The sequence below is a fragment of the Canis lupus genome, chromosome 22 (assembly GCF_011100685.1).
Source record: "Canis lupus familiaris isolate Mischka breed German Shepherd chromosome 22, alternate assembly UU_Cfam_GSD_1.0, whole genome shotgun sequence".
NCBI lineage: Eukaryota > Metazoa > Chordata > Mammalia > Carnivora > Canidae > Canis > Canis lupus.
The window spans coordinates 49,396,249-49,421,687 of record NC_049243.1 but is presented as its reverse complement, the minus strand read 5'-3'; the positions used below and the strand labels follow the sequence as shown (position 1 = coordinate 49,421,687).

At 42.4% G+C, this 25,439-nt stretch overlaps 1 protein-coding gene across 2 annotated transcripts in view; it reads right to left on the bottom strand.

The window, feature by feature from the left end:
- Nucleotides 1–12,233, bottom strand: part of UBAC2 (UBA domain containing 2) — a 179,691-nt gene extending 167,458 nt beyond the window's left edge. The window contains exon 1 of one of the 2 annotated variants that reach the window (XM_038569946.1): nucleotides 11,881–12,233. In XM_038569946.1, coding sequence (XP_038425874.1) covers nucleotides 11,881–11,911 — 31 coding nt within the window. In that variant the 5' untranslated portion in view covers nucleotides 11,912–12,233. The remainder of the gene's footprint in view (nucleotides 1–11,880) is intronic. The other variant, XM_038569945.1, reaches the window with a different exon arrangement.
- Nucleotides 12,234–25,439: the final 13,206 nt, after the last annotated feature.

The following is a 25,439-nucleotide window of genomic DNA, read 5'->3' as shown; positions in this document are numbered from 1 at the left end:
GGGAACAGCAGAGGGAGGAGAAGCAGGCTCCCACCAAGCAGGGAGCCTAACATAGGGCTTGATCCCAGGATCCTGAGATCGTGACCTGAGCCTAAGGCAGACGCCTAACTGACTGAGCCACATAGGTGTCCCTAGGTTCAAATGCCAACTGTGCTTCTTACCAGCTATGTGATCTTAGTGAAGCTACTTAAATGTCTGTGCCTAAACTTTCTTATCTGCAAACTGGGGATAATAATACTAATACCTCATTGTTCTGAGAATTAAATGAGTTAATATATGTAAACTGCTTAGAACAGAGCCTAGTAGTAACTGTTACATAAGCAATGTGTTATATAAATGAAACTTAGACTGTGACAGAAATAAAACCAACAACCTATTACTTATTGATTGAAAATTCTTAAGAAATCATATAGATACACAGAATCCTCATTTAGATTATGATTCTTTCCCCCAGGTATTTTTCCTAATGCTTAGAATTTATATTGCCATTGCTCCTAGCATTTTACTTAAACCTAGGCAAACCTGGATTCAGATCCTAGCTCTCTGACATACTAGCTATATGATTTTGGACAAATTATATTCTGAGCTTCAAAATGTTCATTTGTATAGCAAAAACAGAACAGTATCTAGCATTACTCTGAAAATTAAATGTAATAACTTTTTTAATGTAATAACTTTAGTAAAGCAATCCTTTCTCTCTTAAACTGCTGGTGAAGTTATACATACCATCCTTTAGGGTTGGAATTTAGCAGTATGTATCAAAAGTTATAAGAGAATATGCTCTTTTTTTTTTTAAAGATTTTATTTATTTATTCATGAGAGACACAAAGAGAGAAAGAGAGGCAGACACATAAGCAGAGAGAGAAGCAGGCTCCCTGCAGGGAGCCCGATGTGGGACTCCATCCCAGGTCTCCAGGATCACACCCTGGGCCAAAGGCAGGCACTCAACCGCTGAGTCACCAGGCTTCCCAAGAGAATACTCTTTATTTACTTTTCTTTCATTTCTAGAAACATCTGAAAATTAAGATGCTCTAAGCATCCCCATAATAGGGAGAAAAAAAGAAAGAAAGAAAGAAAGAAAGAGAGAGAGAGAGAGAGAGAGAGAAGAAAGAAAGAAAGAAAGAAAGAAGAAAGAAAGAAAGAAAGAAAGAAAGAAAGAAAGAAAGAAAGAAAGAAAGAAAGAAAAGCACCAACCTAATTCTTTAAGAAGAGCATACTTGAGAAACACTCATGATAAATCAGAGAAAAGCAGGATACACACATAGTCACTGTGATTGCTTTTTAAAAGTCTTGGTGTGAAATAAAGGCAAGTTACAAAATAGTATTTGAGAGTGATAAATTTATTTTTAATTACTTAGATTTTCATTTTTGCACTAGAGTAAGTATGAATATAAACACCAAGATGTCAATAAATGCTATCTTTATTCCTTTCTACTACCTTTCCATATTTTGGAATTTTCTAAAATGAATTCTATTCATTTTATCATAACAAAATCAGTTCATTTAAAACAAGAACATAAATGTGTCAGAAAAAAAGATTAAGGGATCCCTGGGTGGCACAGCAGTTTGGCGCCTGCCTTTGGCCCAGGGTGCAATCCTGGAGACCCGGGATCGAATCCCACGTCGGGCTCCCGGTGCATGGAGCCTGCTTCTCCCTCTGCCTGTTGTGTCTCTGCCTCTCTCTCTCTCTGTATGACTATCATAAATAAATTAAAAAATGTTTAAAAAAAAAAAAAGATGAAGAAAATTAAGTGAAATACTAACAGCGCTTTTTTCTATCTTTCAAACTTTCTGTAACATGATTAATTACTTTTAGACTGAAAAAGAAACATTGTTTTTAAAAGCTTTCTCCTTAGAAAACAGTATGGAGTTTCCTTAAAAAGTTAAAAACAGAACTACCTATGACCTAGCAATTGCACTACTAGGTATTTATCCGAAAGACAGAAAAATGCTGATTTGAAGGGGCACATGTATCCCAATGTTTACAGCAGCACTATCAACAATAGCCAAATTATGGAAAGAACCCAAATGTCCATCGACTGATGAATGGATAAAGAAAATATGGTATACACCTACAATAAAATATTACACAGCCTTCAAAAAGATTGAAATCGGGATCCCTGGGTGGCACAGCAGTTTGGCGCCTGCCTTTGGCCCAGGGCGCGATCCTGGAGACCCGGGATCAAATCCCACGTCGGGCTTCCGGTCCATGGAGCCTGCTTTTCCCTCTGCCTGTGTCTCTGCCTCTCTCTCTCTCTGTGACTATCATAAATAAATAAAAATTAAAAAAAAAAAAGATTGAAATCTTGCCACTTGCAATGATATGGATGGAACCAGAGTGTATTATGCTAAGTGAAGTAAGTCAGTCAGAGAAAGACAAATATGATTTCACTCATATGTGGAATTTAAAAAACATGAACACAGGGGAAGGGAAGGAAAAATAAAATAAGATAAAAACAGAGAGGGAGGGGATCCAAGGGTAGCTCAGCGGTTTGGTGCCTGCCTTCCGTCCAGGGTGTGATCCTGGGGTCCCGGGATCAAGTCCCACGTCGGGCTCCCGGCATGAAGCCTGCTTCTCCCTCTGCCTGTGTCTCTGCTTCTCTCTCAGTCTGTGTCTCTCATGAATAAATAAATAAAATATTAAAAAAAAAAAAAAAAAAAAAAAACAGGGCAGCCCCAGTGGCGCAGCGGTTTAGTGCCGCCTGCAGCCCAGGGCATGATCTTGGAGACCCTGGATCGAGTCCCACATCAGGCTCTCTGCATGGAGCCTGCTCCTCCCTCTGCCTGTGTCTCTGCCTCTCTCTCTCTCTCTCTCTCTCTGTGTATCTATGGATGAATAAATAAAATCTTAAAGGAAAAAAAAATCTAAAAAAAATAAATAAAAATAAAAAATAAAAAACAGAGAGGGAGGCAAACTATAAATATAATTTGGTTGCTGAGGGTTGCTAGACCGGTGGTGGGTGGGAGGATGGGCTAAATGGGTGACAGGCATTAAGGAGGGCACTTGGGATGAGCATTGGTCATTATATGTAAGTGATGAATCACCAAATTCTACTCCTGAAACTAATACTACAGTTATGTTAACTAACTTGATTTTAAATAAAATAAATAATAAATATATGTATATATATTTTTTAAAGATTTTATTTATTTTTATTCATGAGAGATAGAGAGAGAGAGGCAGAGACATAGGCAGAGGGAGAAGCAGGCTCCATGCAGGGAGTCCAATGTGGAACTTGATCCCGGGTCTCCAGGATCAGGCCCTGGGCCGAAGGCGGTGCTAAACCGCTGAGCCACCTGGGCTGCCCATAAATATATATATTTTTTATATATATTTTATATATATAAATAAATAAATGCATTCTGCCTTGGGATACCCAGCTGGCTCAGTCAGTAGGGCATGCAACTCTTGATCTCCAAGTCCTGAGTTTGAGCTCCACACTGGGTGTAGTAAATGAATAATTTAAAAAATAAAAAATAATACCAAGCTTATCCTTCCCTAATGAATACCTGCCTTTCCTTCTCAGCTAAAAAAAAAAAAAATTTAAGATTTTTTTTTTTTTTTTTTTTTTGAGAGAGAGAGAACACAGTAGGGGTGGACAGGAGAGGGAGAAGCAGAGTGCCTATTGAGCAGGGCACCCAACGCGAGGCTCGATCCCAAGACCCTGAGATCATGACCTGAGATGAAGTAAGACACTTAACCGACTGAGTCACTCAGGACATCTTCTTAAATAAATAATACATTCCTCAAGAATTTCAATAATAGGACAGCCTGGGTGGCTCAGCGGTTTAGCGCCGCCTTTGGCCCGGGACATGATCCTGGAGACCCGGGATCCAGGCCCATGTCGGGCTCCCTGCATGGAGCCTGCTTCTCCCTCTGCCTGTGTCTCTGTCTCTGTGTCTCTCATGAATAAATAAAATCTTAAAAAAAAAAAAGAAAAGAAATTCAAGAATATACTCCTCCAAAACTTAAGAAATATAGGAAATAGCTTCTCCCCAAGAGTCAGGCATTAAAGGCAGTGCAGGGTTTGGGCAATCCAGGCCTGATGAGTTAGTTAATCTTTACTGCAACGAAGAATGAAATTAGAGCAGAGATATATAAATTCTAAAGTCACCTTTAAAGAGGTCAGCCAGGATGCCTGGGTGGCTTAGTGGTTGAGTGTCTGCCTTTGGCTTAGGGCGTAATCCCGGGGTCGGGGTCCTGGGATAGAGTCCTACATCCAGCTCCTGAGAGTGAGCCTGCTTCTCCCTCTGCTTAAGTCTCTACCTCTCTCTCTCTCTGTCTCTCATGAATAAATAAAATCTTAAAACAAAATAAGAAATAAATAAATAAAGAGGCCAGCCAGATGAATCTTGGCCACCAAAACAGAAACCCAACTAAAACAAGACAATAAAATTGGAGTTTCCATTAAAGTACCAAATACATAAGCTGCTGCAACCAAAGGGAGGTTCTATACCAAAATGCAGAATTTACAAAGAAAATTAATCTAAATGTAGTACCAAAACTCTTAGTCTCCTCTCAGCCCGATTATGAATACAGAAAGAGTGAGTGAAATAGCAAGAGTTCTCTACTGCACAGAGAAAATTAGGAAAAAGATTTGTAGAGTAAGCATCCAAGTGCTTTGAGTACAACCATATCTTCACATCACAACCATATCTTCACATCCCCCTTGAGTCAGGGGCTCAAAGGGCCTCTCCAGTGAGTTAAGTAAGTGACTCAAGAGGTGGGAGTCCAGTGGATTTCCACCTTGGGAAACCTAAAGACTGGAAGGAGAACCCACATTGATTTTAGGGTTCAAAATGTACAACCAAGGCAAAGAATCAGCAATTCCAGCAGAGACGTGGTAGACCACATGTAAGAGTCACCACTGGGGTTATCTTTGGCTCAGTCTGACAGTGCCCTTAAGCAAGCCAAAGGACTCCAGAAGGAGGAAACTGAAGGTGGAAGGAACTAAGGAATAGCAAACCAAAGAAAGCCCAACAACATAAAGATGCATCCCCTGAAGACAGGGGAGCACCAGACATGGGAATCTCAAAAGAATCTCAAGAGCCCTGAGGAGAGTCAGCTGTAACCATGTACCAGGCTGAGGGCGCCACAAAAGAACTCTCCTAGTTCCTCCCTCCTTCCTCCTCCCACTCCACCTAATCTAGAACCTAATAAGGGCAGAAACAGAAAATCTGAGAGACAATAGAGGAACACAAAAAGAGCAGAAGCCAATCACCCTCCTTTCTCTCACAGCAAGTGGTTGTCAAGTACAAGTCTTAACCAGGAGAAAAAGGAAGAAAAAGTCTTACCTTTGAATGAAGACTTAAGTATTGATTCAAATACTCAACTGCATATTTATATTTTTACTTTATTTTTTTAAGATTTTTTATTTATTCATGAGAGACAGAGAGAGAGAGAGAGAGAGAGAGAGAGAGAGAAGCAAATTCCATGCAGGGAGCCCAATGTGGGACTTGATCCCGGGTCTCCAGGATCAGGCCCTGGGCTGAAGGCAGCACTAAACTGCTGAGCCACCTGGGCTGCCCTATTTTTACTTTTTTTATTTAATTTTTGTAGAGAGTTTTTTTGTTGTTGTTTTGTTTTGTTTTGTTTTTTTAATTCATAGAGACACAGAGAGAGAGAGAGAGAGAGAGAGAGGCAGAGGGAAAAGCAGGCTCCATGCAGGGAGCCCGACGTGGGACCCAATCCCGGGTCTCCAGGATCACACCCCGGGCTGCAGGCGGCGCTAAGCCACTGCGCCATCGGGGCTGCCCTATTTTTACTTTTTTTTAAAGTAAGCTCCATGTCCAACATGGGACTTGAACTCATGACCCTGAGATCAAGAGTCACATGCTCTACCAACTGAACCATCCAGGAGTCCCTAACTGCATATTTTGAATTTTAAATAGAGCCTCTATTTTGTGACTTTTATTCCCTAAGATTATTGCTACTTGAATGTACTTTTTGTCTTTTATTTGCTACTGAATTCCAAGCACCTGAAGAGTGGCTGGCTCACAGGAGTGCTCATTAAACAGTTGCTGAATCAATAACTTGAAGAGTAAATACAAAGTCATAGGTCTGATACCCTTTCACAAAAGCACAAAGCTCTCCAAGCTGAGTACATTTTAAAGAGATGGTGAGAGATAAAAATATTTGATCGTCTCCTACAAGTTTGGTATTTAACACACTGAATCCATAACACAGCTTGGTACTTTGTACCACTACAGCACAAAAATAGCGGTAGTGGTAAATTTTCATGGTGTCCATTTCAGCCTTATGCAGGGGACAGAGTAGGCAGGCCATGAATGACCCCACCAATCCTTACGGCTCACCCATCTCTAGAGTGAGATGAATGTCCTTCCTGCAGGCTCACACCACTCACTGGACCTTGGATGCATCCAATTTCCCTAACTACATCTGATTCCAGGCTCTCTAACTGGTTTCGGGCCAAAACCAGTTTCACTGGTTTCAGTTCAGCTCAAAACCATATTTCTCACGCTAATAAATTTGCTCCGGTTTCCATCTCAGTGCTGTGTAAATTTTAGCTAACAAAACACCCAAGCTCCTGAGTCTTCAAAGGGCCTAACTCAGCTGTGTCTTCCCCAGATTCCCTCCCTGCTGCATGTCCCCATGGTCCAGTCTCACTACTTGTACTGTCCACCTAGTTCACTCCTTATCTCAACAAAGCAGGTTTCAGCCTTAATGCACCACTGAAACTGCTCTCCTTACAGTAACTATAATAACCCAGTAATGCCAAATTCAGTAAACTCTGAGGAGATGAGAGAAACTAAGAAGAGGTGGTCAAGAGGTATGAAGAAAACCAGGTGGGCATGGAATTCAAAAATAAAAGTCAAGGAGTACAGAATTTTAGAAGGAAATGTTCACCAAGGCTAATGCAAGAGAACATTCCACGAAGTCAAGGACTGAGAAGCATCTGGTAGATCCACTGGAGTGGACGTCCCTGGTCACCTGGTTTGTGGCACAGTGGGGCAGATTCAGGCTTGCAATGGGTAGAGTACAGAGCAACCATCATGCCAGTGAGCAACATCAAAGAACAGCTGATGAACTGCAGAGGGCTAAAGATTAGGGAAGTGAGAGAGGAAATAAAGTGAAGATCATCTTTCAAGGACCAAGGTTGGGAAGAAGAAACAGAAGTCAGCAGCCCGGAAGGTACAGGATAGGGTCAACAGATGGGCTATGCTTTTGTATTCTTGAGAACACACTCAGAAGGATCCAGCTAAAAATACCTAACCCTGGCCAAGGAGCTTTACACACAGTAACTCTTAATCTTCACAACAACTCAACAAAATAGACAATAATATTCTCTCCTTTCCACAGGTAAGGGATCTGAAGTACTCTGGGAGTCTCTGGAAAGCCCACTACAGCATCAACAGGAGAAAGCACCAGATTTAACCACATGCCAGGCTCATCCTCTCAGAGGAGAGGATGAAGAAGTGGTGTTAGAAAAGGCAGTAGAGAATGAGTTAAGAAGAGATGGGAGGTGGGCTCCAGCTAGAAGAGTGCTTTATTCTTTTAGCTTGGGGAAAAGGGAAAGGAACAAAATCTGCATGCCTGACCAACTCCTACTCATCCCTCAAAGATCAACTCAAATATCACCTACAATGGGAAGTCACTGACAACTGTTAAAGGGTAGATATAAACAAGTGACAGCTCCTATTTTGGGGTACCTTAGGATGAGATGGGTAGGGGCCCCTGGGTGGCTCAGTCAGTTAAGTGTGTGCCTTCAACTCAGGTCTCCATCTCCCTCTCCCTCTGCCCCTCCTCCCCGCTTGTGTATGCTATCTCTTGCAAATAAATAAATGAAAATCTTGGGATCCCTGGGTGACTCAGCGGTTTAGCACCTGCCTCTGGCCCAGGGCATGATCCTGGAGTCCCAGGATTGAGTCCCACATCGGGCTCCCTGCATGGAGCCTGCTTCTCCCTCTGCCTGTGTCTCTGCCTCTCTCTCTTTCCCCTCCACCCCCGTTTTCTGCCTCCCCTACCTTAGTGAATAGTAAGACCATCTGTCTAGCAAGAGCCACCTTCAACTCCTCCTCCCGCAAATCCAACAAGTTTTATTGACACAATCTACCTACTTGCACATCTTTAAAATCCTCCTTCTCTAACCTGTTCACTGCCTTATCTGGTGCCTTCAGCATCTCCCACTGGACTCTATTCTCTCTGCCTCTTCTGTTGGCCACCCTCGTTTTGATCCAAATCTCTTTTTCCCTTAGAATCTCCTGGGGATGCTTTAAAAATTCAGATTTCTGATGCCCACATTAGCCCTTCTCAATCTGTCTCTCTGGGGATGAGACCCAGGTGTATGGACATTCAGAAAGCTCCATGGCTGGGATCCCTGGGTGGCGCAGCGGTTTGGCGCCTGCCTTTGGCCCAGGGCGCAATCCTGGAGACCCAGGATCGAATCCCACATCGGGCTCCCAGTGCATGGAGCCTGCTTCTCCCTCTGCCTGTGTCTCTGCCTCTCTCTCTGTGACTATGATAAATAAATAAAAATTAAAAAAAAAAAAAAGAGATCTTAACATTTAAAAAAAAAAAAAAAAGAAAGCTCCATGGCTGATATTTTTTACAGCTAGGACTCAGGCAGCATGTGGAAAATACTGCTCCCATCACCAACAATAATCTCCCATCTTCCTTCCCATGGCAACATGTAGCATTCCCAAGTAGTGATCTAGATCATCACCTTCTGCTTCTCTGGACTTTCCTCTATCATTCATTCCTATCTGTGTTCCTGATGAGGAGGAACCTTAGCCATTCCTCTGCCTTCTTCCCTAGCTCCTCCCTCTTCTCTATCTTCAAGTGGATGATTTTACCACACACCTCCTAAACTGCTCAGTCCAGCCATAACCAACAATCCTCTAATTCATTACTTCCTGCTTCTCTGCCAGGCCTGCCCAGGCCCCATCCCTCTTTGAGGCCCTCTCCCAACTTGCATGCCTGAAAAATTCTTACTTATCCGTCAAAACTCAGTTCAAGTATCACCCTATGCTAACAACTGTGCCTCTCCCCTCACCACCCCATCCCCGGCAATACACCCACAGCACCAAGTACACAAGTTGTTTCCTTTCTTTTTAAAAATATTTCCCCACTAGACAATGAACTCCTTGAGTCTGGGAACTAAGCCTGGAATACATTAGACATGCAATTAATGTAGGTTATGTCTATTGTTTCCCAGTGAATATACTACGAAGTGACTAAGTAATGGGAAAACTTATTAGTAAGTATAATAAATAATATATTTATTACTCAACATATAATTAAGTGATGCACTGGTCTATAAACAAGCACCCTAAAATACGTCTTAAACATGTTTCCTACGCACTTTGATGGAGTTATAACTACATGACTAGATAGAGAGCAATACAGTTTCAAAGACAGTCAAAAATGCCCTACCCTTGATTTAACACCCAGCTTTCTTTAGTACCTTGAAAATGCCCTGCCGTGCCTGTTTCGGTCTTTGTGTTTGCTGCTCCCTTTCTGCAAAATGCACATTTTTTGACAAATTCTGACGTGGCTGGCTCCTTCCCACCATTTGGTTCTCACCTCAAATGTCACATTCCCAGGTTACCCTCCCTGACCACACTTGCTGAAGCAGGCAATCATGCCATTACACTCATCTTGTCTTCATGACACTTAACACTAAGGGAAATCACACTGTTTGTTAACTTATTGCATGTTGGTCTCCTTTATCCTGTTTACCTCTCTATCCTTTGTACACAGTGTGTGGCTTACCCAATAGACACTTAATGAATAAATAAATCAGAAGGCAAATGTAACACTAAAACCCCATTATCTACCAGTCACAAAATGAGGAACCTATGCAGGTGGTAGGAAATGCAGAGACTTTTTCTCTTGAAAAGAGAATGTTACTCATCATCCATGGGGTCATGGGTAGGCAGATTAGCCTTCCTTAGGATACTTAACTTAAAATCTGAGCTTTGACTTGCCAAAGAGCCATACAACTTAGTAAATGAAATCACTTACTTCTCAGTGGGTAGCCTTGCAAGGAGAAATTTTAAAGTAGGTAACTGCTCATACCCAGTCTTGCCAAGACCAGTCCTGGAAAAACCGCCCAAAGTCCACTGTAAACACTGCAAACACAAGGGACCAAGACGTGTTCAACATCGCAATCCCAGCACCTAGCAGTTTCTAGCTCACAATCGATGTTCAAAATGTTTGTTAAATGGGCACAGAAGACATGGCCTTCTGAGGAATGGCCATCCCATCAAGTCTTTTTTTTTTTTTTTTTTTTTTTCATCCCATCAAGTCTTACCCTGAGGAAACACTTACTTTAGAAACAGGGCAGGACAGCTTAGGCCCTGGCCTAAGCCTTGGCCTATGCCTCTCCCTGGGTAGGAGTTTGGTTCCTAGAATTCAGTACTCATCAACCCTGTGCCACGTGATCAAGTGTTAACCCCAATGTCACCACGTATCACATCTGAATAAACTTTGCAATACAATGGCTACTACAATATAGTAATCACCAGCAGTAACCAGTAACCCAGTAATGCAGTATAGTAACCTTTTTAATTTTTTCATGTATTTTGGTCAGCAAGTAAAAATAGCTCAGAATGCTGAAATAACTAAAATGGAAGATTCTACCATTAATTTTATATCCACCAGTGTAGGACTCACTGTGTGATCCCAAGAAAATCACCACTTTCTTGACCAGCAGTATCAACAGTCCTATGTGTATGTATTTTATCTCAAGGGTGGTTTGGAGAAGATTAGCTCGTAGTTGTAACCTACTCTGAGGCCAACGAGTACCATAAATCGAATTAATTATGAAACAAGGAAAATCATAAATACTCAACCCGCTCCAGAACCCGAGAGGTTGAGAGAGGAAGATTTAACCTTGCGCCTGTGGCTCTGATGGGCAGTCTCGGACTGAGACCTGTATTCTCAGAAAAGATTTCTGACAATCACAATACATCTTTTAATATTTGAAAATGTCAACTGCTTCCATACTGAGGCACGATTAAGTTCGCGTGCAGAGAGCTCTGAAGTACCAACAGTGACAAGCAATTTTAAATTACGCCTGTTCAAACAGTTCCTGTTACTGTACCAGTGCCTAATCTCGGTGCTGTTTACTTAACATACAGTCCACCTTACCGAAAGCCAACTAAACAATTTCAGCGAAAAAAAAAAAAAAAATTGTCATTTAAAAGGCTCCATGCACTGCTTTGCCCTCTATCTGCTGACCACCGCGGACGTTCAAGTGAACGATGACAGCAACATCCAGCAGCAATGTCCGCACTTTCCTGCCAGATGACTTCTTCACTTCCTTCCACTTTAATGTACTTTAATCAGTTTTTATTTGTCGAAAAACTCTCACGGGAAACCGAGGAAGAAAAAAAATCTAAGTAAACCCTTGGGGTCGGCTCCTGAGACCGAGGCTGGAATGTGCACCTGGGGGGGAGCCAGTTCGGTCCCTCTGTAGCCTAAATGGAGCAAGGTGACTGGGAAGGGGGCAGGCTTCCAGCATCGGCTCCACCAGGACAGCCTCCTCTTTCAGCCTGGCACCCGCGCCGCGGAGCGCAAGGGGTCGAGCCCGGAGAACACCGGGACGCCCAGGCCGACCCTAACTTTCCGGTCCACCTGGAACACCTGAGCATCGTACCTGGGGTTCACAGGTGAGGGCCGGGGCTGCCGGCGGGACTCAGCGCCCACTGGCCCCTCCGGGCTGAGGGCGGGGGAGGGGGGGCCGGGCCCGCCGCCCCTCACCCGCAGGAGGAGCCCCCAAGGTTCGGGCGCGGGGATGGAGGGTCGGCCCCCAAACCTCCTACAACCCCGAGGGTCCCCGCTGCCCCCAGGCTTCTCAAGGAGGTGCCCAGGGTGCCGCGTGGGAAAGAGCCAGGATGGCGGCGGCCGGTACTCACAAAGCCCGCTGGAGCCGGTGCTGGCGAACATGGTCCCGCCGGACCCGGAGCCCCCGAGGGGGGACAGGGGGAGGGGAAGCGGAGGTGGAGGGACCCGGAGACCGCGCAGGCGCACTCCCGGCGCAGCGGCGAATCCGGCAACTGGATTCCACTCCTGGGGCTGCCCGTGAGCGGCGCATGCGCGGCCCGCGGGCCGCACCGCTCCGCCCGCCCCCTCCCTTCCTGCCCGGGAAGGGAAGTCGGTCCGCAGCCGGAGGCGTCCGCCCGTCCGGGTTTTTCCGACTGCCGCGGGCCTGCTATAGTGAAGGAAGGGGAGATGGTGGGAGGAGCCGGAGGGCAGCTGCCGCGAGCAACGTTCCAGCGCTCAGCGGCGCCCACGCCCCGTGGAGCAGCGTGGCAGCGGATTCCTCCGAGTGCCGGCGTCGGGGCGGGGGTGCGGGGCTAATTCCTGGCGACCTCTAACCTCTCCCGGGACGGGACGCGGGCGAGCTCCACGCATGCTCAGTGTGTCTGGGCGCCGAAGCTCGCTCCCCCAGGGCGTCGGCAGGGGCTCCCCGGGGTGCGGCGTCCGGCCGAGGGCGAGAGGCTCTGAGCCGCCTTGCTCCCCAGGCGTCTGCTCTGGCGCCCTCCAGACCTGGCCTTTTTTTTTTTTTTTTTTTCCTCTCTTGCAAAATGATATTAATTTTTTTTTTTTATGAGAGAGAGAGATGAGAGAGGCAGAGACATAGGCAGAGGGAGAAGCAGGCTCCATGCACCAGGAGCCCGACATGGGATTCGAACCCGGGTCTCCAGGATCGCGCCCTGGGCCAAAGGCAGGCGCCAAACCGCTGCGCCACCCAGGGATCCCCAAAATGATATTAATCTTTAAGGCAAAGTCATGCTTTTTTTTAAATGAGTTTGAACCTGAAAACTATATTATCTAGTGTAGTTATTAAAGAATACTTTTTGCGAAATTGACAAGGCTAAATGGAAAGGACACCTTACAAAACTACAGGAAAAACAAACAAACAAACATTTTTTTAGTGTTTATAAGGACCAGGCGCTGAGCTCAATCTGGAATTTGTGGATCAATCAAACACAGTCCCTGCCTCTGAAGAGAGGTGCCAGTGACCCAAAATTTCAACACGGATTTATTGCTAGAAGGCGAAAGTATAAGTGACTTTATTTATTGGGCTTTTCTTTGTTTTTGCAGAAGCTGTTGGTTAGCAACAAAACCGGTAGCCAGCATAGGTCACTGGTTCTCAAAGTAGGTGTGGCTACTTCCCCCACCCCAATTTGGGGAATCCAGAAGGCCAGAACTATTTTCATGATTGTACAAAGACATTTCCTTTTACTCAGGAGTGTACAGTGGAGCTTCCCATTGTGCCTTTGGAAGGGCTGCAAACTCTGTGAACCAACATTCTCCAGCTGATCAATGCATCATGTTACAAAATCCTGCGTGGGTAAGATGGAGTCAAACTGCAAGATAGATGAATACCTATGCCATTCACTTCCCCTGGGATGGGACTAGAGCATATTATGCTGAATGAAATAAGTCAATCAGAGAAAGACAATTATATGGTTTCACTCATGTGGAATATAAGAAATAGTGAAAGGGACCATAGGGGAAAGGAGGGGAACTGAGTGGGGAAAAACTAGAGAGGAAAACAAACTGTAAGAGACTCCTAACTCTGGGAAACAAAGGGTTGCAGAAGAGGAGGATTGTGGGAATGGGGTGACTGGGTGATCGGCATTAAGGAGGGCACATGATTGGACAGCCCCCGTGGCTTAGCGGTTTAGTGCCACCGTCAGCCCCCAGGGTGTGATCCTGGAGACCCGGGATCGAGTCCCACATCCGGCTCCATGAGTGGAGCCTGCTTCTCCCTCTGCCTGTGTCTCTGCCTCTCCCTCTCTGTCTCTATGAATAAATAAACAACAACAACAAAACATGAATAAATAAATCTTAAAAAAAAAAAGGAGGGCACTGATGAGATGAGCACTAGGTGTTATACGTTGGCAAATTGAATTTAAATAAAGTATTTTTTAAAAAACAAGATAAACCAATAAACTTTAGTGTAAGAGTACAAAAAGCTCATTGATAGGGTTTCAGAGTTCTCATTGCAACTAACTTTTAAGAAACTACTGCTTGTTAAGTTCCACTGTAGTATCAAAAAAAGTCCATATGATCTGAAATGACTATTAAAAATGCTTCCTTTTCCAACCACAATGCTGTGTGAGGCCAAGTTTTCTTCATATATTTCTTTTTTTTTTTATTTTTATTTATTTATGATAGTCACAGAGAGAGAGAGAGAGGCAGAGACATAGGCAGAGGGAGAAGCAGGCTCCATGCACCGGCAGCCCGACGTGGGATTCGATCCCGGGTCTCCAGGATCGCGCCCTGGGCCAAAGGCAGGCGCCAAACTGCTGCGCCACCCAGGGATCCCTCTTCATATATTTCAACCAAAACAATGTATCCCAACAAACTGGAAGCAGAAGCAGGTATGAGGATCCAGTCTTCTATAAAGTCAGATCTTAGACATTTGCAAAAATGTGCAATAATGCTATTTTTCCCCATAATTTTTTGTTTGGAAATGTACAGTAATTTTTCACAAAAATATTTTATGTTAATGTGCAATGGATATATTTTTATTTTTAAATGAATTTCAAATGGGTTTTAAATTTTTCTGTCTCTTAATTTCTAACATGATAAGTACCTATAGATATAAACCCATGTTAGCAAAAGCTGATAGTTCTCACTTATCCTTGAGGGTTCTGAAGAGATCCCAAGATAAAAGGCTTGAAAACCACTGAAATAGGAGATACAGCAGCGTTCTGAAGTTTAGAAAAACAAAGACAAAAACCCTACACTTATTTATGTTAAATTCTGCAACATTCTTAACTAGATACACAGTAACAATATGGTATGCTTGAGAGTATTTTCAGATACTCATACCCTGGGTATACATCTACTCTGTACTCAGAACCTGTGCATATTAACTGGGAGAAAGCTGTAGGTTTGTCTTTTAAGAAGCAAGTATTGTCCTTGGATGGGCAACATGGCTTCACCTGGGATCTTGTTTGGACTAGGGTGCCAGGCCCTACCCCCAGACCTACTAAAGCAGCATTTAACAAGACCCTCAACTGCTTTGTATGCTTTAAAAGTCTGAGAAGCACTGGTGCAGCAATTCTCAACAGGGGGCAGTTTGGGGCCTCCAGAGGACACTTGCCAATATTTGAAGACCTTTTTGGTGTTAGAATTGCAAGGGGGGGGGATGGGAATCCCTGGGTGGCTCAGTGGTTTAGCGCCTGCCTTTGGCCCAGTGTGTGATCCTGGAGCCCCGGTATCGAGTCTCACATCGGGCTCCCGCTTTGGAGCCTGCTTCTCCCTCTGGCTGTGTCTCTTCCTCTCTCTCTCTCTCTCTCTCTCTCTCTCTCTGTCTATCATGAATAAATAAATAAAATCTTAAAAAAAAAAAAAAGGAATTGCAAGGGGGGGCCATTACTGGCATCTAATGTGCAGATGGAATGCTGCTAAACATCCTACAAGACACAGGGCCACCCCCACAATTAAGAATTCTCCCAGGAGCCTGGGTAGCCAGTCAGTTAAGTGTCTGATTCTTGATCTGAGCTCAAGTCTTAGTCTGTGTTGTGAGATCAAGCCCCGAGTTGGGCCCTACTCTGGGTGTGGAGCCTACTTAAAAAAACAACAAAACTGTCAGTAGTGTGAGGTTGAGCACTCCTACACTGGTGTGATTTAGCCAATGTTTATCACACAGTCCCAGATTTGTGATAAACAGTGTATATCATTTCTAATGTCCTTGCCTGTATTTCTACCTTGTCTCTTCTCTAGATTGTATTATGGAGAACTAATTCTGTCAAGTACTAGGAATCCTCATTTGCCTTACCATGTCTTGCTGAATCTGCTTTCTATATTGGGATGGTAGTTTAAGAGTAAGCCCCTAGCAGGCAGGGAATAGATAGGTCTTACCAAATGTTGTATCCTCTTGGTGTGAAGGCATTGTCTTCCTTTCATAAAATAAAACACAGCATCTCTAAAGTTTTAGCATTAAAAAGCAAATCTCTAGGAGAGTCCTGGGGGAAGGTTGCTGAGCAAATATCCCTGACAGGTGCATTCCCTATATTTCAGTTTGCCTTTAGCTCAACGTTCTATGAAAGCAGAGAGCAGAGCTAGAAACAATTTTTCCTAAAGATTACTAACAGTAGAGGAGGACAACAGCCCAATTAAGAACCACAAACTTCTGGAGGGTATTATGCTGAGTGAAGTAAGTCAGTCGGAGAAGGACAAACATTATATGTTCTCATTCATGTGGGGAATATAAATAATAGTGAAAGGGAATATAAGGGAAGGGAGAAGAAATGTGTGGGAAATATCAGAAAGGGAGACAGAACGTAAAGACTGCTAACTCTGGGAAACGAACTAGGGGTGGTAGAAGGGGAGGAGGGCGGGGGGTGGGAGTGATTGGGTGACGGGCACTGGGGGTTATTCTGTATGTTGGTAAATTGAACACCAATAAAAAATAAATTAAAAAAAAAAAAAGAACCACAAACTTCCAAAGTACCAAGTTCTGATCACATGACAGCCTTTGCGCCTTAAACTTGTAAACCACATCCTATTTCCATGCTCTGGCCCAGGACACCCTTTCCAAATCCCCAGGGATTGTAGTCAGCAATCTTTTCGAGGAATCAGTAGATAATGACTAGGGTTGATGGTCAGTCCTTAGATAAAGGAGCCTTTATACGACATCAAATGCATTTTCAGCATTTTAATTTCTTTAAATTAATATTTATAAGAAAATAAGTCTGGAAGCTTTTTAAAGATAGTTATATCTTGTTACTGATTCAGTAATATTCATAATAGATATTTACTGAGCAGGGAGCATATCATAATAAGTTACTGTGCAACGAGTTAAGAATGTTGCAGAATTGAATGTAAATAAGTGAAAGGTTTTTTGTCTTTGTTTTTCTAAACTTCAAAATTTCAGTGGTTCTCAAAGTGTATTTTGTAAATTGAAGAATACTGCATGGGTTCCGGTAACTGCCAGACACAATCCTTTTACCAAAAAAAAAAAAAGTTAATTGTTCTCTTTGCTATGTCTTACTCTCCAACCTCATGCTTCTTATGTAGGTAAAAGTCCAATTGTATTTATTTGAATCTAGAACCAATCCCAGGGGATCCCTGGGCTCAGCAGTTTAACGCCCACCTTCAGCCCAGCCCAGGGCGTGATCCTAGAGACCGGGATTGGGTCCCACATCGGGTTCTCTGCATGGAGCCTGCTTCTCCCTCCGCCTGTGTCTCTACCTCTCTCTCTGTGTGTGTCTCTCATGAATAAATAAATAAATAAAATCTTTAAAAATAAAAAAAAATAGAACCAATTCCATTTTACATGTAAATGTGTGCTTGGCAGAGTCTTAATACATGCTGAATGCAATTATTTGGAACTTAATCAAGAGTTGTCCACCCATTCAAAACACCATACCACCTACAGCATTTGAGTAGTAGGTTTTTGCATTTGAGTCACCAGTACCAGTTTACATGTGTCTGATGTAGTCTTTGTGATTCTATGTCTTTCAAAGGATGTACAAATCTAGCGCTTATTATAAATTGTTACTGTAAAAATACTCTATATAAAGAAAAATATTTAGAAAAAGTGTTGAGAATACTCAGTTGAATATTTGAAAGTGTCCATATGTACAACATAGTTTTTTTCCAATTCATTTAGATGAACCCACCAAGATTAAGTGAATATTTTATAAAGACATAGAGTTGGCAAAGGTAGAAACTTCACAGATTTAAGGAAAGCTTGAAAATCATAGTATTGTCCCTGAAACGTTTCTTTTAAATCTAATCTGAAAGATACAGGTACCATTTCTTATAGAATGGCACAAATTATAGCAATCTGTGGTAATCCAAACAATATAGGAGAAAAATTAATTTTACCACCCAAATGAAAGGTTAACTATTGCAAGAGTAAGAAATTTTAAAGATTTCTTCTATTCTGTTGAGCAATAATATTGTACATAGAAGGATCTACAAGAAATCCAAAGAGGTAAAAAATAGGCTATGGAGTCATCTACAAACAAAAGAAAGCCTGTTGCAAGTGAATGCAAGTAACCTACATGATAATGAAACTTTGCTGACCACAAATTTAAGATCCACGGAAGTAAAAACACTGAGCAGAAAATGCACTTCTGTATGTACAGACAGTGGATACTCAGAGTTGTGAAATTTTGAAATTCTTAAAAATTATTTCACAGGAAATGTTTTCCTTTTCCAATGTCCTTTTGCAACAGATGGTCAGTGAGTAACATGGGTTGATAAACAACTGGAAAGTATAAACAGCCATGTTAGTGAGTCATTGAATTATTCATTGACAACCTCAGTCACCAAAAATCTTAGTGAAACACCCAAAAATCAATGAACCCTATCAGTTCTATTGATAAAATTCAAACTAATGCCTTGAGTAAAAGATATTTTGTAATGTTTGCAGTGACTGAAAAGGAGATTGACTGCTTTATGCTACATATGAAGTAGGATGATATTCCAAAGAAAATTGTTTTAAAATACTTAATTGTTCTCTGATACTGACATGCAATTTTTGTTTCAATCAATGAAAAATTAAATAGTAATTCCAAAATATTACAAAGTGATTTGACACATATAATGCATGTATCAGAACTGTTAAGTGAAGACTTTAAACTGCAAGTAAATAAGATTAAGATTATTAAAGAGGAAGGAATTATCGTGAAACTTTTCAACAAACATATCATTTTAAGAGATGCTTTCTTATCCACAATTTTCACAGTTCCAGAATCTGTAGCAGAAAAGACTGGAGAGGTCTAAAATACTGGTTTGGGATTGTATTACTACCTTTCATGCTACTTAAAAACACATAACGGTTAGTTCTAAAGATCAGTGTGGATTTATAATATCAAATTAGGTGACTAATCCAGTTGAAAATGCTGCAACATATTAGCCAATTTGCAAGAAATGTTAATTAAACTAAAATGTGATTTAGGGGGGTTGTTCTTTTCTTCACATTATTTTCCCAACTGCATGTTTTTTTAAGATTATTTATTCATTCATGAGAGACACAGAGAGGCAGAGACATAGGCAGAGGGAGAAGCAGGCCCCCTGCAGGGACCCCAGTGCTGGACCGGATCCCAGGACCCCAGGATCACGACCTGTACCAAAAGGCAGATGCTCAACCCCTGAGCCACCCAAGTGCTCCCCAATTGCATGTTTATGTGGAAAAGATTTCAGTGAGTGGAGCACTTCCTGCAGAAGCAACAAAATGTAATATAACATTTGAGATTTCTTTTAAGATAATTAGAACCTCATTACGTTTCATCAATTAATTAAAAAAAATGTTTCAGATGATCACCATCTGTCTTATCTTGGGTCTCACCAAAGGTAGACTTGGAAACAAAGTTTTAAGTTGTCTGGAAGCTGTCCTAGGAAAGACCAGTGGGAGAATGGGAAGTGAGACCGGGAAAGGAAGGGTAGAAGCCAATAGAGATGAATGACCAAACAAATTAGCACTGTGGGCAACCGGAGCGAGTGCTTCCGAGTCATCCCACCAGAGGGGGCGGTAGGTGGCTATTTACCCACTGGCTCCCATGGGTCCCAGAAGGCTACCCGGGAGCAGTGCAATTTCCTAGCACTTGCAGCCTGGGCTGTGAGTGAGCAGAGGCTGCAGTGGCAAGGCCAGACTCCAGGCGAAGAGCTGCAAGTAGGAAGTAAGGCTTGGCAAGGTTAAGGCTTGGGGCAAAGGCCTGACACCATTCTGCCTGTGGGGTTCATGTTTTCAGGGCACCCTCAGAAGAAAGCTTGGCTGAGAAATTTACATATGAAAATTATGGTGCTGGGGTGTGATTTGGGAAGTGGTAGGGTTGGTTTGCCTTTTCCTTCCTGTCTTCCTCCAGTGCTCACCCTAGACCACCACTTTATTTCTATAGAGCTTTTTCTTTTTCTGGTTCATCTCTGTTTCACATCACATATCAAAGGATGTGATCTCCTGGATTTAAGTTCTAAAGATGGAGCACATGCCCTAACGTGGTGGGATTTCAGAATAGGAGATCAGTTTTCTGTTGCTTTATCACTACCCATAGAGAAGTATTTTTAAATCATTCATATAGAACCTGTCACATTTGTGAGACAATCACACTTCCTCATCTTCTCCACTCACACCATCTGCTCTTTCTCAGAGGCTAAGTTAAGGTTACTTCTCTTTCTTGTGTCCATACAAACGTGTCCCATCTGTTCCTACCAGACGTGCACTTACTTGTCCTGTGCTAGTTTTTATTCTGCTGTGCATCGTCCTTCTGCCCTCTCATTTTTCATTTTTCTTTATTTTTTAAGATTTTATTTATTTATTCATGAGAGAGAGATAGAGGCAGAGACACAGGCAGAGGGGGAAGCAGGCTCCATGCAGGGAACCCAATGTGGGACTCGATCCCAGACTCCAGGATCATGTGCTGGGCTGAAGGCAGAAAGCTTAATCGCTGAGCTACCCAGGCATCCCCCTCTCATTTTTCTATGCATCCTGTGTGGTATCATTCCTGAACCTACTTCTATATGCTGCACAAACATCCATCTAACATATTTATAGATGGATGCATGCATTGTGCCTCCGGGGTTGTCATACTCAAACACAAAGAAATGAAAATATGCATTATTTCATTATAAATTTCTTTCCTTTGTTTTGTTTATATCATCAATGTATGGATGTTATATTGATTATTAAAATTATGTGTAGCATATTTTCCTTAAGTTTCATTAAGTATACTAAAGGCAGAATTGCAGAATATTTGTTATAAAAGTAAGAGTTGGGTCACTTAGGATTGAGAGCCATTATTCTAGATCTCTGCCATTTATGCCATGCATACATTTGACAAAATGTATTTGGGTTTTGAATAGCCTGATGTGAATAAAGATAATGCAGTCTTAGGTAATCTTCAAAATTATACATGATCGCATTACGTACGAGACATTTTCTTATACCTTGTTTTCAGGTATGTTACATAAATAGGAGACACAGAAGTTTTTAATTATCTTAATATAGCCATACGTATTCCGTAACTCTAACCATTGTTGAGAATATTTATAATTGTACACAATAGGATTATTCTGCTTCTTATCCATTTTTCTTTCCGGAGAGTCTTGCTGATGGATTCCTAGCCTTCCACTGCAGTGGAAGGTGTATAAATACCACACCCCTCATTTCCAGGCCCATCCGTATTATTTTAAAAAATTGAATATTCCCCATGAAAGAGGATATTGATTATAATGCTATTAGCTCCTGTTCCCCCAAAAGCCAACCTCGAGACAAGGATTTTGGTGCAAATCCCACCTCTGTATTTGAGAGGCAATCCCAGGAAGCACGGTGAGAAGCTAGGGAAGAGGGCTGTCAATAATGAGCAGGTTACAGCTATGCGGGTTGAGAATTAAATCCTGCTAAAGACACTCTAAGAGACTGAGCAGAATGCACCTCAAAAATGTCTCACCAACGGGCAAGAAAGCTGAGCTATTTGCTCACCAATCCATCCTCATCCATTGGATGAGTGTTTCTCCTGGGAGTTATAAACCACCCTGCATTTTCAGCGTGCTTCATGTGTGGTCCGAGCACAATCCTGCATCCAGAGAAAGCCCTTAGGCAGAGAGACACAGGTGCCTGTATGAGAGTTGTCCACTGAAGCTCTAGTGAACCCCAGGATGGACAGAGAAGATACGGTTAGGACACCAGCAACATCTGATAAAAGTGGAAAACGAAGTGAGACCAAATTGCCAATTCCCTTTATCCTATTACCTCTGATCCCAGGACAGGATATTTTTGTAGGGCCAACATTTTCCTCTTTTTAATGGGTATAGCCACTGATTGATACTACATAAGTGACTCCTCTTGACGTAGCTGCCCTGGATCCTTGCTAAAGTGCCAGCTAGATTTCAGGACATCATCAAAACAGGAAAGATCCACCAAATATCATAATCTCATCCCCTGACCAGGATATGTCCTCTTCCTGAACTGTCCAGGCACTCCTGTCCATCAGAGCAAGGCCAACACCCACAGATCTACTTCCCCCAAGGTTGTTTCAACATAAGTGGAAGCTTATCTCTCATTTGCTCACTTTTAAGATGTTCTTAGAGACATGAGGGTCCTTATTGGCTTAAGCATTTCATCTTGCTTGCTTGTGTGTCTTTATGGCCTGTTGACACTGACCAGTAGCACATTGATTCAAACGGATTCAAATCTGTATATTCGATATAATGGTCTAAAACAAAATGCATCCATTTGATCTTTTATTTCTCCTTTTGCCAAGGTGAGATAATCATAAAAATACTGTGTATGAAATTGTTTATCATTCTTATTCCCATCATTGCCAGTATTTATTATTGTAAATCCATAGAAATCCAATTGAAATGTGCAAACACAGGAAGAGTGTCACTTCCACAGCAGCTAGGGAAAAAAGAGCACATGAAAATATTTTGAAATTTCAGAAAATAAGCTGGAAATACAAAGTACTAAAAACTAATTGACTATCCTATGCCGCGTCACCTTGCTTACCGATTTTAGCTTTTCTATTTTTTTTATGGAGAACTAAGCCCAGGGCTGCTTTTATCTCTCTCAGTGTTATTAGCTGAATTGTGTAACCAAAAAAGTATACCAAAGTCCTACCCCTAGGTCCTCAGAATGTGGCCTTCTCTGCAAATAGGGTCATTGCAGATGTAATTAGCTGTGACGAGGTCATTATGGAGTAGAGTAGGACTTAATCTCATATGACTGCTCTCCTTGTAAGAAGAGACTCATGCAGACCTGGAGACACCATCTCATGACAGCAGAGGCAGAAATCGCAGTGCTGCCTCTGTAAGCCAAGGAACGCCAAGAATGGCCAGCAAAACACCAGAAGCTGGAAAGGGCAAAGTAGGGTCCTGCCCTCCACGTTTCAGTTTCAGTGGAAGCATGGCCCTGCTGACACCTGGATTTGAGGCTGATAGCCTCTGAGACATTGAGGCACTAAAGTTCTATTGTTTCACGCAACCCCCCCCTCCCCAGTTTGTATACTTTTTAATGGCAACTCTAGGTAACATTCAGCTTTTTTGTTTAGTTCACATTTTAAAATTTCCTCTTCCATCTGCTATTCACCTGTTTCCCTTTGCACTTTCTTAATTTCTACCTAGGTAGAAACTATGTGAGATTTTATGTCTGCCCAGCAACCATAGGGACTCGGCTTCTCATGCTCTTTATAGCAACCCCATTGTCGCAAAGGTGACAATTTCTTTGATCTCCTATGTCATGCATATGATGATGATAAGATCAGGAATCAAAAATTGCACTGATAAAATCTTTCCACACTTCATGGCCACCAAATCTAAAATTGCTTTGTTAAGGCTGTGGGTTTTGGTCCATTTAGCATCAAGGAGAAACTGTCACTCGCTCACTCACCTTGCTCCAACCTCTCCCCTTCCCCTGCCAATCTCTCTCATGGTCATGACTCACCTAGTATTCCCTCTGCAGATGAATCTGTGGTCCAGTCATTAGGACCCATTCTGATGTTAGCTAAGGAACATAAGAGGTTTCAGTCCACTGTTCTGTGATGATGGCCGAATTCTATGCCCTTGACCTCCTTTTGCACCTCAGGAATTGCATTCATTTATCAAAGCCGGTACACACTGCTTCGTGGTCATCATCCAATTGCCTGTCTCCTCCACACAACTGCAAACAGGGCCTGCCTATGTTTCATCTTTGTTTCCCCAAGGCTTACCACAGTGATTGGCACACAGTAGGGCTTCAATATATATATTCGATTGAATGAGATGAATGGGGGAAAGGCAGCATCAAGACATACTTGCTGCTTCCCCCCGTTCTGACAATTGAATGGGCTTCAGATTGTCCAGATATCTAGCATCTGCCGCATGCCCTAATGAATGGGTAGTACGTACAAGTATGGACAAAGGATTTCTAAAACCATTGCAAGATAAATGATGTTCTGGGGCACCTGGCTGACTCAGTGGGAGAGTATGCAACTCTTGATCTTGGGGTCGTGAGTTCAAGTCCCACACTGGGTGTAGAGATAACCAAAAAGAAATTAACAAACTTAAAAAAATAAATTATGAAAAATAAATAAATAAATAATGTTCTAGGAAAGTCTCATAAAGCCCAGTGGTAGAACCACAAAAACAAGGGGATTTAACATTCCCCTTTATGTTGTTTCAGTGATATTATGTATGTATAGAAACTGGGGCTGGTTAGGGGTTAAAGTTAAAGTGAGGTGCTTGTTCTGATTTGGCAATTATTTATGTCCTTATGGACATAAGTATAAGATTGGAATATTTATTTATAGGGACTATTCAGCAATGAGTGTCCTACCAACGGCTGTAAAAAATCTGAAAGAGTAACAACCTGAGTTTTCTGTACCAGCAGATAGTGGTGTCCTCACACATAGGCCGAGGAATTTCTACCCTGTGCGAATGTGCCAGACCACCTGGGACTCAGATGGACCCTGTGTGAGCGAGCCTGACTCTGAGGAGAAGTGGTGGGATCCTGACACTAACTTCGGAGAAGCCCTTGGACCATATATCCATCTGGCTGAGGATCTTTTAATAAACTCTGCCTTGGTACTCCTATGTTCTTCCAATGAAAACATGCCCATTGTTGGTTAGAAGCCTGATCTCTGGTGCTGATACCTCTATTTTATTCCCTTACAGTCGCTCTGTGTAGTATCCTTAACCAAACGTGCTCCACCAGCCACCAGATGCCTAGAACATCTGTTCAGTATCTTCCTGATTTGTTATTCACCTCGGAAGTGAGTTTTTCAAACACTTTTAGCCTTCTCTTCTCCAGACTAAGTATTTCTGTAACTTTTAAACCCTTTGATCATTTTTTTAAATTCTCTCCAATTTTCCATATATTCCTACACCATGGAGGTTTCTTTCTTTTTTTTTTTTTTTTTAAGATTTTATTTATTCATGAGAGACACAGAGAGAGAGAGAGACAGAAACACAGGCAGAGGGAGAAGCAGGCTCCATGCAGGGAGCCTGATGTGGGACTCGATCTTGGGACTCAATCCTGGGACTCAATCCTGAGACTCGATCCTGGGTCTCCAGGATCATGGCCTGGGCCAAAGGCAAGCATTAAACCGCTGAGCCACCCAAGGATCCCACACCATGGAGTTTATTTTATTTTATTTTTTTCCACACCATGGAGTTTAAATGGTGTATGAGACTTTACATATAAAATAGAGGCATAGAATACCAATGATCATGACATATTTGTGATGATAACTGACAAGGTCTGATCTCTTATTCCAGACTTCCTAAAGGAAAGGAAAAGAGCTTCTAACACCATCTGCTGATAAACCATAGAGTTGGATTGATAAGGAAAACAATCCACCTGAATTCTTAAGATAAAATATATCATTTTAAAAATTACTCCATGCTAATTAAGAGTGGAACAACTTTCTTAAAAATATTTTTTATTTGTTTATTTGAGAGAGAGCATGGAGAGGAAGGGGCAGAGGGAGAAGCAGGATCCCTCCTGAGCAGGGAGCTTGATGCCAGGCTC